General features: G+C 37.4%; 1 protein-coding gene across 4 annotated transcripts in view; it reads right to left on the bottom strand.

The window, feature by feature from the left end:
- The window catches only part of TBC1D32 (TBC1 domain family member 32), a 276,080-nt gene that overhangs the window by 66,508 nt on the left and 197,169 nt on the right, over positions 1–12,403 (bottom strand). For 3 of the 4 annotated variants that reach the window (XM_070073655.2, XM_070073650.2, XM_089332749.1), the window contains one exon: positions 4,733–4,858. The exons of the other annotated variant lie outside the window; for it this stretch is intronic. In XM_070073655.2, the coding sequence (XP_069929756.2) occupies positions 4,733–4,858 (126 nt within the window). The remainder of the gene's footprint in view (positions 1–4,732; positions 4,859–12,403) is intronic. 4 annotated transcript variants of the gene reach the window in all.

Below are 12,403 nucleotides of genomic sequence, written 5' to 3'. Positions count from 1 at the left end.
AGTCCACGGATATCTATCTAACATCATTAAAGTAAGGGTATTATTTAGAGGTATTGGCGTAGTTGCAGCATGGAAGAATTCATAAGGTCAGGAATTTTGCTAAAACTCTCCTCATGGTGAGCCAAGCCAAGAAGTGGTGCTGTGGGAGAAGCAGCTTTGGTAACAGCATCACGATGACGGGCAAGTGCCATTGGGAGGTCACTGAGAATGGAATGAGAGTAAAACATAGTTGTGCTCACAAAGGTAACTGAATGGGAGGACAAAGGAACAGACACTTTTATCCTCCAGTATCAGACAATGTACACCTTTCTTTGAGGTTTCCAGCTTTTGTTCTCAGCATCACTAGCTCCTCACGTGATTTCTCTCAGGAGATTTAATGTCTTCATGTCTGCTTCTACTGAGCAGTCAGTCCGTAGCTAAGCTATATGTCTCTTTTTATTTTAATCATTTAGGGCTGTGAAATAATCAGACAACTCACATTATTAAAATTCTAGTATGCTCTTAGCAATGAGGATCTCTGAAGCATACAATTATAGAAAATTCCGGTTTCTCATTTTATTGATTTTAATTTCTGTATTAGACATACAACAGTCCAGTTGCAGAATGTTGGGTACTTGCATGAAAGTGGCAGAGGTCCTGTCTGAGGAAGAACCAATTAGACATATTTAGGAAAAAAATCTGTAAGACCTGGTGTGGGGAGCAACTCGGACTAGACTAAGTTACTGGAATTAAGACTTATTCTATGCATCTGCTCTCCCACAATATGGTGCTGGGAGAGGAGGAAATAGCTTCTACCCAGCTGCCTCCAGTTCAACCAACAAGCTGCAGGACCTGCTCCTGATTGGAGTAGAGCAGCGTACTCGGCGTGTGGGTAGCAGAGTTGGGATTGGTGGAAGAGGACTATAAAGGAGGAGAGAGACAACATGCACCAGGAACATCTAAGAGGAACACCTGTGCAGCCCCCGAGAGAGCCGGCCGGCAGTGTGCCGCTCCCCGCGGAAGTGGGGAAAGTGGCTAGGGGGAACCGCCCTTCCACGGAGGTGGAAGGGACGGTAGCCAACCCTGGAAGAACCAGCAGCAAACCCGGGGAGGGCCGAGCAGATGAAGGAACAGCACAGGGTCCTGTGTTGTTCCTCCACGAAGAGGGGGAGCGACAACCTGGTACCTGGGAGGACTGGAATTATTCAGGGGATTAAAAAAAAGGGAGAACCAGGCTGCTTACAATGGCAAGTAGATGCTATTGCTAATCAAAAAGGCAAAACAAGAGGAAGAACATACATTATTTTGCTTTCTCCATAGTGTCTCATACAGAAAAAATCTAAAGTGGGAGGAGAGAAAGGCAGCATAATTTAAATAAATGATAATTCAAAGTGAAGAATTAGATTAAATCTTCAGGGTGAAATAAAAAGAAACTAAAATATAAACAAGGTAAATTCAAAATAAGTACATGTTCTTTTTTAAAGAGGATTATTTTATATCATGCTTTTTATCTTGGGTAACTATGTTGCAACATCTAATATGCACTGCTAGAGATCAGTGGTATTTCTCCAATAACAGGAAGTAGGACCCCTTAGATTATCTAGGAGCAGGAAAAGTTATTTCAAAAGATTCCATCATTGTCACAAGGCAAGGAGACTCTTAGAAGTAAATGGGGGATGGAAAAGGTTTAAAAGGGCAAAGAGGCCAAACCAGGTTAAAGAACAGTTCTGAAGAATCCAAGTTATGAAAAATTCAGCATCTGAAAAAACATAGCTCCAAAAATGTATTATACATACTTATAAAGTATTCCAAAGTTTCCAATATTGTTTGTCAGACAGGCTGTACATGTAATATGGAAACTAACGATTCTTATTCTAAAATTTTGGCTGCGAACTAAATTAATATTAGTGAACAAAAATAGGAAAGATATACTTAGAACAAATTTTAAGTCGCATATTTAATTATTAGGTCAGTAATTAAAAATTAATGGGTAATGCTGGGGAGAAAAAAAGTGAAATATACAGATAGAGGCTTGTTTTTATAAGGAGTTGATTTGAAGACAGATGTAAAAGGTTAGAAAATACTGTATCTGTAACTGACTACAGAATCTATTATTTACAGTGGATAGAGATCAAGAAATTAGGTTAGGCAATTAAGGAGGAAACGAGGTATTAATCAGATTTACTGGGACCACGTCACAACAACGAAACAACAAAAACAAATAGAATTGTGGAATGATTTGTATTCTAATGCACAAAATGTTAGGGAGGGGCAACCAGTACCTGTATTTAATACCATCTTCAGCCTCTTGTTACTGCATACCTCGAGAGGCAGTGGTGATGACTCAAGTAATTGGATTTTGGATAATCAGGGAAGACCTAGATTGAGTTCCTGGCTCCTGGCTCTGGCTGGCTGAGCTCTGGGCCTTTGGCATTTTGGGAATCAGCAGATGGGAGCATTCTGTTTCTATCAAATAATAATTTAAAAAAATAGTGATAGCTTATGAAGATGTCTGAAATCCAAAGCAGAGCCCACGCTGTGTCATAGAGGGTAAAGCCGCTGCTTGAAGAGCCAGCATATCACATGGGTGCCAGTTTGAACCCCGTCTGCTCCACTTCTGATCCAGCTCCCTGCTGATAACCTAGAGAAAGCAGCAGAGGATAGCCCAAGTTCTTGGGACCCTGCACAGAAAGCTCCTGGCTCCTGGCTTTGGCCTGGCTCAGCCCTGGCAGTTGTGAGCATTTGGGGAGTGAACCAGTAGATGGAAGATTGATTCTCTCTCTGTCTCTGCCCCTGCCTCTCTATAATTCTGCCTCTAAAATAAAATAATCTTTAAAAAAATCAAAACCAAAAACATACAAATGAAGGAAATCAGATGTTCAGAATGAAATGTTTCTAGTTAGTTCTACCTTAGAAAAAAGGTATGAAATATACACTGTCAATAGGGGGTTCAAGAGGAGACTCAGAAAAAATAGACATTGGGGCCAGCACTGTGGTGCAGCAGGTAAAGCCTCCACTTGCAAAAGTGGCATCCTTGTTGGAGTTCCAGTTAGGGTCCCAGTTACTCCATTTCTAATTCAGCTTCTGGCTAATACACCCAGGAAGGATGCAGAAAATGGCCCAATACTTTGGGCCCCTGCTGCCCACGTGGAGACCAGGATGGAGTTCTGGGTTCCTAGTTTCAACCTGGACCAGCCCCAGCTGTGCGGCCATTTGGGGAGCAAGTGGATGAAAGGTATCTCTCTCTCTCGCTCTCTGCTATCTTTCCCTCTCACTGTGTTTCTCTGCTCTCAAATAAATTAATCTTAAAAAAAATAAGGCTACGAAAGGGAAGAATCTGAAATATTTTTAAAGATTAAATTATTTCTGCAAGCAAGAGGGAAGTTCTGGGTCATATAAACTATTTCTTCTCCCAGTGACTCCTGTGAGTGCAGAAGTTTTAATTATCCATTCACACTGCTGCACCTGTTCTTGTCAAAAACTTAAGGCCTAGAAGGAAAACAACAGAAGTCTGATGAGGGTGGAAACTTTCTCTCCTGGTAGATGTTTACATGGCCTGGCTTAGCTCAATTCAGGAAGACTCTTAATGGATTGTTCTCCCTTACTTCACCTTTACCACAAAGCACAGCAGCTGCCTATCGTGGGTAACAAAGTAAGGGATCAGAAAGTCAGTTCTCGGGAAAATCTCATTAACTGCATTTCCTTCTGTCTTCCTCCTTTTAGATCTAGGCTTTTTTATTGAAGGATAAATTAACTGGAAAACTGGTAAAACCAAACAAACTTCTACTGTTAGAGTCGACTGCCCGAAAAACGTCACCAAGAGACATCTCTTATGCAAACAGCAAGGGGAAGCTTTATTGATTATCCAGCATGCTGGGGCTGTCTGATCATACATGAACAGAGCAGCCCCGAATAACCAAAGGTTAGGGTTTATAAAGGCAAAAACCGCAAAACCGGGAAGGGGGGAATACATGGTTGCTATGCACGGTTGCTATACACAGTTGCTAAAATCAAAAGAGAGTACATAAAATCAAAAGAGAGTATATGGTTACTGGGGTCAACATAACCTAAAACCTAAGTGAAATTAATATTTATCATAATCTTGACAATACCAGTTACAATATTACAATCAGCAATTAGGACTTGACATTAATGTAAGACACAGACAAATCACATCTTCATTATTAGCCCAGGTAACCCAGGTGTAACCTTTCTACTTTTAAGCTTGAGCAATCATGCTAGGGGGTTTTTGTGTGTTGCCAAGGGTGATGTAGTGCACTGCTATTGTCCGACTATTTGAGATCATAGTTTCAGACCAGAGTCTCACGGTGCGGGGTGCTGTCTCAGAATGGAGTCTCAAGTGCTCCAAAATGGAGTCCCTACTGTCAAGGTGCTACTTCACTCTGTCTTATTTTTACAGCTGTACCAGGAAGGTTTAAACCTGTAAGCTTAAGCTTAACTTTTTACACCCGCACATATACAATTTTAACTCTTCACTACCAAGGCAAATGTAAACCAGTGTCCCAATTCTCTCACAGAGTCTGTTAGGATAGTTTAAAGTATGGCTGTGAATTTCTTGAATCTTAATTTTGTTGTCTCAGAATCTCAAATTTCTCAGAAGTCAGCGGACTTTTGGAAATCAGTATTTTGTTTCCTAGGTATGCCAATACTAATCCTCAGGAACTACAGCTTCTATTAATATAATCTTCACACCAACAAAGAAAAAAGCCCACACTGGAGATGATGCACTCACCACTTCCACTGATTATATCAGGTTTGGCCTTCATCACTTTGCAGAACTGTCTTCGGCAGTTTTCAATCCACTCAGTTTGTTTATCAGACACTTTGAAGCATAATAAAAGGTTGCCAAGATCATTGTCTAGTAGAAAGATGACACGTTATAACAGGACATGCTAGACATGCTGAAAAATAAGTATTAATACTAAATATGTGAACAATGCAATTCCAGAAAAAGTAGAGAGTATATACCGCTTTCAAAGGCAAACACACTGTTCTGCAATTACATCTGATAACATCAATCAATATTTACACTTATTAAAAGCTCATAAAAATGGATTATTCATTAAAAAGTAACAGAATATATTGTCAATTTGTAATTACAATTCTTGAATAGTCTTTTTCTTATAGGAACATGGTTCATTACTGAGTTTCTGATAGTGTGAACCTGAAGATTTTATTACCCAGACTGACATGAACATTATACTCATCCAACAGGTAGATCCAAGGACAATTTTATTTGTATCTTTCTAATGAAAAAGGAGGGTTCAGGGTTGTGAGGTATTCAGTTAAGTCACTGCCTGCAGTGCCAACATACCATCTAAACACCAGATCAAGTCCCAGAAGCTCCACCTCTAATCCAATTCTCTGCTAATGCTCTGAGAAAGCAGCAGAAGATGGCCTAAGCATTTAGGCCCCTGCCACCCATGTGAGAGACCCAGAAGTTCTAGGCTCCTGGCTTCAGCCTGGCAAAGCAATCATCATTGCAACTATTTGGGAAGGGAAGCAGTGGATGGAAGGTCATGGTCTCTTCCTCTCTCCCGCTCTTTCTCTTTGTAACTCTGCCTTTCAAATAAACAAACAAACCTTTTTAAAACAGAAAAAAAAAGAAAGCATAAATATAAAAATCTCTAGCCAATAATTCAGCTTCTCTTCTTGGTAAAACTTATATTTACAAAGTGGTAAAAATATACTATTCCTGCATATTGAGTAAACTAAAAACTACTGAAAAAGTGGAGGTGCAAAAAAGTTCTTGAACTTTGTGCTGTTTCTAAAGTGGAAGATGAAATCCCTGTGTGAAAGACATTCTACCTATAGTGGAAGGAAAGGAAACATCCATATTTTGAAGGATGAGAAGTTGAGACCAAGAGAATACTGTACAGATCTTGTCAGAATAACTTATATCTTTTAATCCTCCACACATAACTTACTCACATTTTCATAGTTTACTACAAATAGTAGTGACCCTTTAAAAACATATTTTTCCTACACATACATAATAACAACAATAAAGTTTAGCTTATAAATTGGGCAAGCCAAGATTAACAGTACCTAATAATAAAAGAGAACAATTACAACAATACTCTGAAATAAAATTTCCAGTATTATTATTGATGTAGTTGGGAGGCATTATTAAGTGCCACAAGATTTGCTTGAACAACATATGGTGATGCTGTGACAGTGGATCTGATGATGAAGACACCTACTACGTGATTAATCTACATCTAATTTAGATATGCTGGACAAAGGCATGATTAAAGTCTTGCAAAATAATCCAAGATTTTATCAAACTACTCAAAATACTGGATAATTTTAAGCTTAGGAACTGCCTAATTCTGGAATTTTTCAATTAATGCTTTTGAATCATTGACTATGGGTAACTAAAATCATGAACAGTGAACCCATGGATGAAAGGGGGCTAAGGAAACACACACACACACACACACACACACACGGTGCAAGTATACACACACACATAGAGATTATAATAATAAGATTATTGGGGGGGGCAGCATTATGGCATAGCAGGTGAAGCTGCCACCTGCAATGCCGGTGTCCCATATGGGAGCGGGTTTGAAAACCTGGCTGCTCCACTTCCTATTCACCTCTCTGCTATGGCATGGGAAAGCAATAGAGGATGGCCCAAGTGCTTGGGCCCCTGTACCTGCATGAGAGATCCAGAAGAAGCCTCAGGCTCCTGGCTCTGAATGGGCCCAGCTCTGGCTATTGCAGCCATTTGGGGAATGAACCAGCAGATGGAAGATTTCTCTCTCTGCCTCCGCCTCTCTGTACTCTGCCTTTCAAATAAATAAATCCTTAATAATAATAATAACAATAATAATAATAAATTACTAGGGCTGGTGCTGTGGCGTAGCAGGTTAACTATCTACCTGTGGTCCTAACATCCCATAAGGGTACCAGTTCGAGTCCTGGCTGCTCTACTTCCAATCCAGTCCCCTGCTGATGGCCTGGGAAAGCAGTAGAAGATGGCCCAAGTGCTTGGGCCCCTGCACTTGCATAGGAGACCCGGAAGAAGCTCTTGGTGCCTGGCTTCAGATCAGCCCAGCTCTGGCCACATAACTTAATCACATTTTCATAATTTATTAATTTTTTGTGCCATTTGGAAAGTGAACCAGTGGATGGAAGACCTCTCTGTCTCTCCTCCTCTTTGTAACTCTACCTCTCAAGTAAATAAATACATCTTTTAAGATAATAATGTTATCAAGGTATATCATTCCTATGATTTAATTCCAGTTTTATTTAGCCCTAAAAGTGCTACATATTTTTAAATAGCTCCCATGGTTAACAGATAAAAAGTATATCTAATTTATGTAAATACTTCCCATTTGGCAGCACACAAAAGTCCTCTCATATCTAAGCTATATATATACTCTGTCATACAAATGCACACACAAATATACAGATAGTACAGAAAGCATGAACACTTAAATACATATGCATAAATCAAAATTGGTCTATTGAAAAGATGTGTATTTTGATATTTAGTGGTAATCTAATATATTACCTTTAAATATCTAGACCACAATGTTACAAAAAAAATTGCACAAATAGCCTCAACTGATGGAGTAACTAGAGAAAAATTATTAAACTGATTATATCAGAGAAAATGATCCTTTTTGATAAAAAATACTTAACCTTTTAATGTAAACTCAGGAAACATCAATAACACTGGTAATTTTATTGAAAGTTATGTTATTGCTACAAAACAGTTTTAATGACAAATGTATCTTGGTAAGAATCACATAAAGATGTACTCCAACAGCAGTGAAACTGAATTTTCATTATTTCCATATAGAATATTAACAGCACTTATTTGCTAAGAATTACCCAGAGCTGGTAAGAATCACTAGTGGATCATGACTGTACAGGCAACTACAGAGATTTTTTTCCTTCTCTGTGTTTGTTTCCTTGTCCATTTTTTCTCTTTTGTCCATGTGAAATCTTGCTTTTTATCTCCCTCAAACTGTGGATGCTATTACCTAATTCAATTGGGTACATCTATATAACCTCTTTCATAAGTTATCTGTCACCTATAAATCTGTTCAATTTTTCTCCTCCCTCTACTTACCTTCCTCTCTTTCACACATCACTACCCTAGTTTGCTTTTTCCATGATCACATTCTACAGAAAATAACAAAAGGCACTGTACTTGTAAAATAGCTTTGGAACAGCAGCTGTATATAACAAAATGTACCAGCTCACAGAGGGGTTGAAGGACCTAGTTTGAATACCTAGAAATTGGATTTGAAGCAATAAACAAATGCTGACTGGAAATAGGGTAAATAAGAAACTCAAACAGCTTTGTATACTGTATATACTTCTGGTTATAGTTTCTCTATAGCTACTAATGTGAATTTTTGAATTTGCATTTCTCATACTAACAAATATTTAGTGATCTGATATAATGTTAGCTGAAAAACATGTATGCCTATGTTATCACTGGTTTTCAGGGAAAGAATAAATAATTCCTTTATTTCTTCCTCCGAATTTTGGACAAACTGAGAAATAGATGGGTATAGACAAAAAGAGTTCAAAATATCAATGTTAGTATTGAAACAGATAAATCAGGCAACACTGCTTAAATCTACTATCTCATCATCTTCCAAATATCTTCCCTACACTGAAAAAAACCTATTTAGTAATAGAAAAAGACATACAACCAAAGGCATCTTCAGACTGCTTGTTGTAAAAAATGTGGGAAAGTAAACAAACAGTACACTTGGCTTGAAAATACTTCTCTCAAATTCACTTATCACTTATCCCTCTTAACTTTGTAAAGCATGAATGCTGAAGGCCAGAAAGTGGGCAGTGGTGTTATTCCAACAAAGGTTCTCTGAGGTGGAGACATGAGGTAAGGGGGAAATGAAGTTCCTCAATGCTATATATGTAGGTAGACAGCAACTCCAAACTGGCAATGATGTGAATAAATATGAATGATACACAGAATTCCATGTTTCCCAAAATTTTGACATGGGGGATTTCTACTTTTTTTTAAAGATATTAATTATTTATTTGAGAGGCAGAGTTACAGAGAGAAAGAGAGACAGAGAAAGAGGTCTTCCATCCACTGATTCACTCCCCAAATGGCTTCAATGGCCAGAGCTAATCAGAAGCCAGGAGCATCTTCCAGGTCTCCCAGGCAAGTGCAGGGGCCTAAACATTTGGGCCAACTTCCACTGCTTTCCCAGGCAACAGCAGAGACCTGGATCAGGAACAGCCAGGACACAAACTGGTGGGCATATGGGATGCTGGCACTACAGGCAGAGGCTTAGCCTACTATGCCCCAGCACTAGCCTGCACTTCTACTTTTATAACCAGGGGTGGGAGGTGAAACTGGAGAAGCAGATTTAAATGGAGTTTTGCTTATGGCCATGACGGCAGAACTGGGAATTTAGTCTCTTCTTTTAAACAAGCAGCAACTAATAAAAATAAAATACATCAAACAACTGTTTTCAAACTTTAGCCAATGGGAACTGCAGGATTACAATGTTTCAGAAAAGAGAAGCCAATGGGCTGAGCTCTACTCTTGGCCCTGTTTTCTACCTGGAGGCACTTGGAAAATCACTATGCAATCAGGGGGAATTTCTGAGATGAGAAGACAGAAGTCAAACTTCAGAGAACCTGAACAGGCTAAAATGTGTGGATCAGGATATTAGAGAGAAAGAATTCTTTGTCAGGGTGGTTGCTGAATCATCAGCTGTGTGGGTGAGAGGTGAAAATCCACAAAGTTAGGCACAGAATCGCTAGAAGCCATAAATAGAATTATTCCAAGAGTTCATGGAAGGCTAGGAGATGTCCAAGTTCCATAGAACAAAGAATACTAGTTAACTACCATGGTAATCCATAAGATTACAAGAAAGGTCACACCTTAACAATGGGATTAAATCAATATTAAAGTAGAGGCAATTCTACGAACAAAAAATTCAGTACTTGAAAGATGATCCACAGGTAACTCAACTGCTGCCAAAAAAAAAAAAAAAATCCCACTACTCTTAAATTCAATGAAATTGAGACCTTAACCTAAAATTAACAATGCGTAATATCTAATTTAAAAAAAACTTACAAACGACAAAAGAAAAACGTGACTTCAATCAACAGATAAATCAATTAATAGAAACAAATTCCCAAACAACTAATAATTAGCAAAGACTTAAAAGCAGTATTTTTAAGGATTTTAAGAAAATGCAAACAAAATCCTACATATACAGTCATGGCTGTATAATGAGGTTTCAGTGAATAACAGACCACATATTTGACGGTATGTGACACATAACCCAGACATGCAGTTGGCTATATAATCTAGCTTTGTGTCAGTATGCTTTATGAGAATCACCTAACCAGAACTTGCAAGCACCCTAATGATGATATTATGGTAAAGTTTTTTAAGGAATATACATTCAGAACCTTCATTGGTATGACTAGGGTCATCTTCCACTGCATTTCCTAGGCATATTAGCAGGACGCTGGATCTGAGGTGGAATAGCCAGGAATAGAGCTTGCACCCATATGAGATGTTGGCATAGCACGCAGAAGCTTAACCTACTATGCCACAAGTCTCCCACTCCCCAAGAACTTCAATTTCAAAGAGAGGAAAAATGTAGTATCAATATAAATGCTATTTACACAGAAAATTTAATAATTATTTCCTGTGATATCAATCAATAATTCCAAGTGTCATCTTTATATGCAGTATCATAACAGTTTCTTTGAAAGGCACAAAATAAATGGAAGATCTCATAAACATAAGATTCCTAGGCAAAAAATTCCTAAATTCCTAAGCTGAACTCTGGTAGTCTTCTATTATCATGAAATTTATTTGTGAAATATTTGCTTTCCGCTCACCATATCCTACTTTTTAATTTAAGTTGATATGGTTATCACTTCACTTCATTCTTATTATGATAAGGAAGGAAAGACCATGGAGTGATCCCTGAGAGAAATGAACACAGAACAAACATAAGAAATATAGGTACTTTTCTGTCTATATTTGGGAGTTTATACATTTTTAGCAGTCTCTGAGCAATTGTGCAGCATTTTTAAGAGACGACTTGCACATTTTACATAGATTATTCCCTCCTTTTGATTTATTGCCTCATTTCTACTTTTTAAAAATATTTAATAGAGCATTTACAATAGGAGAAATGAGAGGTAAAAATTTTAAAAAAAGGAGGAATTAGTAGTCTCTTAACATTCCCCTGTACCTAAAAAGCTACATTTCAAACAAGATGGTAAAAATACACAAAAATAAACTCTTACTATTCAAAAGAAAAGATTCTGATTTTTAAAGCTGGTATCTCAACAGCTGCAGCTCAAGATTTATTACGCAGGAGGGAAACCATAAACTCAGTCATACCTCCACTCTCCTTAGGTAACAGGCTGATGTCAAATAAAAGTCAATTACCTTTATCTGCAGAAAATAAATCTTAATTCTGAGGTTAGACACAATAAAGAAAGAAAAAAAATGAGAAAATGTTTGACTTGACACAGAAGTACTGATAAAAGGGAGAATTCATCACCAAAAATATTTATAGACTAACTATATGTGTATGGATACAAAAAGTGTTTAAAATCAGAGCAATATCTCTGTCCCTCTCTCTCACTGTTTAACTGTCAAATTAAAAAAAAATGAGAGAAAACAACAATGTATCCATTATCATGTTACATTTTATTTTATATAGTAACATTATTTTTCAGAGCACTTTTACAGTGATGTCTATGAGATTCAATTTTTGGTTGATTGAGGGTAAAGTGATAATCCTAATTTCTTTAATATATCAAACTGTCCATGAAGGTAATATATTCTAGATGCTGGTTAATTGGGTGATTTTCATTATTTTGTTAAAATGTAGCTGAATTATAGTTTATCTCATTCTCTCCTTTCTTTTTGAAAAAGTTCATTTCTACATGCTATGTAGCTAATATTCCAATTGTAATACTTTACTATTATAATTAAAATAGTGGATTGTCAGCCATTTGTAAATTTAAAAGAAGTGAGGACAATCTGTCAAAGACATGGACATAGCTTTAATTTCTGAAAAGACAGTAAGCAACAGCAAGACGTAGCACCAATGACTAGAGTAAAACCCAGTATTAATAGGAAAATTTTATTGAACAAAATCAGTACTGAGTAATGAAAATGGTCTCGATAAATTAGGAGTATAGTTCTAGTGACAAAATAACAAATATTTGTGGTGGGTGCAAATGTTAAATTTCAACATCTTTTATGAAAAACAATTGAAAATATTTTCACTAAGTTTTAAAATTGTCATGAAGTGGTTGACATGAGTTAGCAAAGAAAGAAATAAAGAAAGAGAAGAGAAAAACTTGGCATCTTAAGAATTTAACCACACAATTCGTGACTGTTATTATTATTCACTGAAAACTG

Source organism: Oryctolagus cuniculus, chromosome 5 (genome assembly GCF_051225735.1).
Source record: "Oryctolagus cuniculus isolate XC-2025 breed Fujian yellow rabbit chromosome 5, ASM5122573v1, whole genome shotgun sequence".
NCBI classification, from domain to species: Eukaryota; Metazoa; Chordata; class Mammalia; order Lagomorpha; family Leporidae; genus Oryctolagus; species Oryctolagus cuniculus.
The sequence above is the reverse complement of the archived record's forward strand: the minus strand, read 5'-3'. Positions and strand labels throughout refer to the sequence as shown.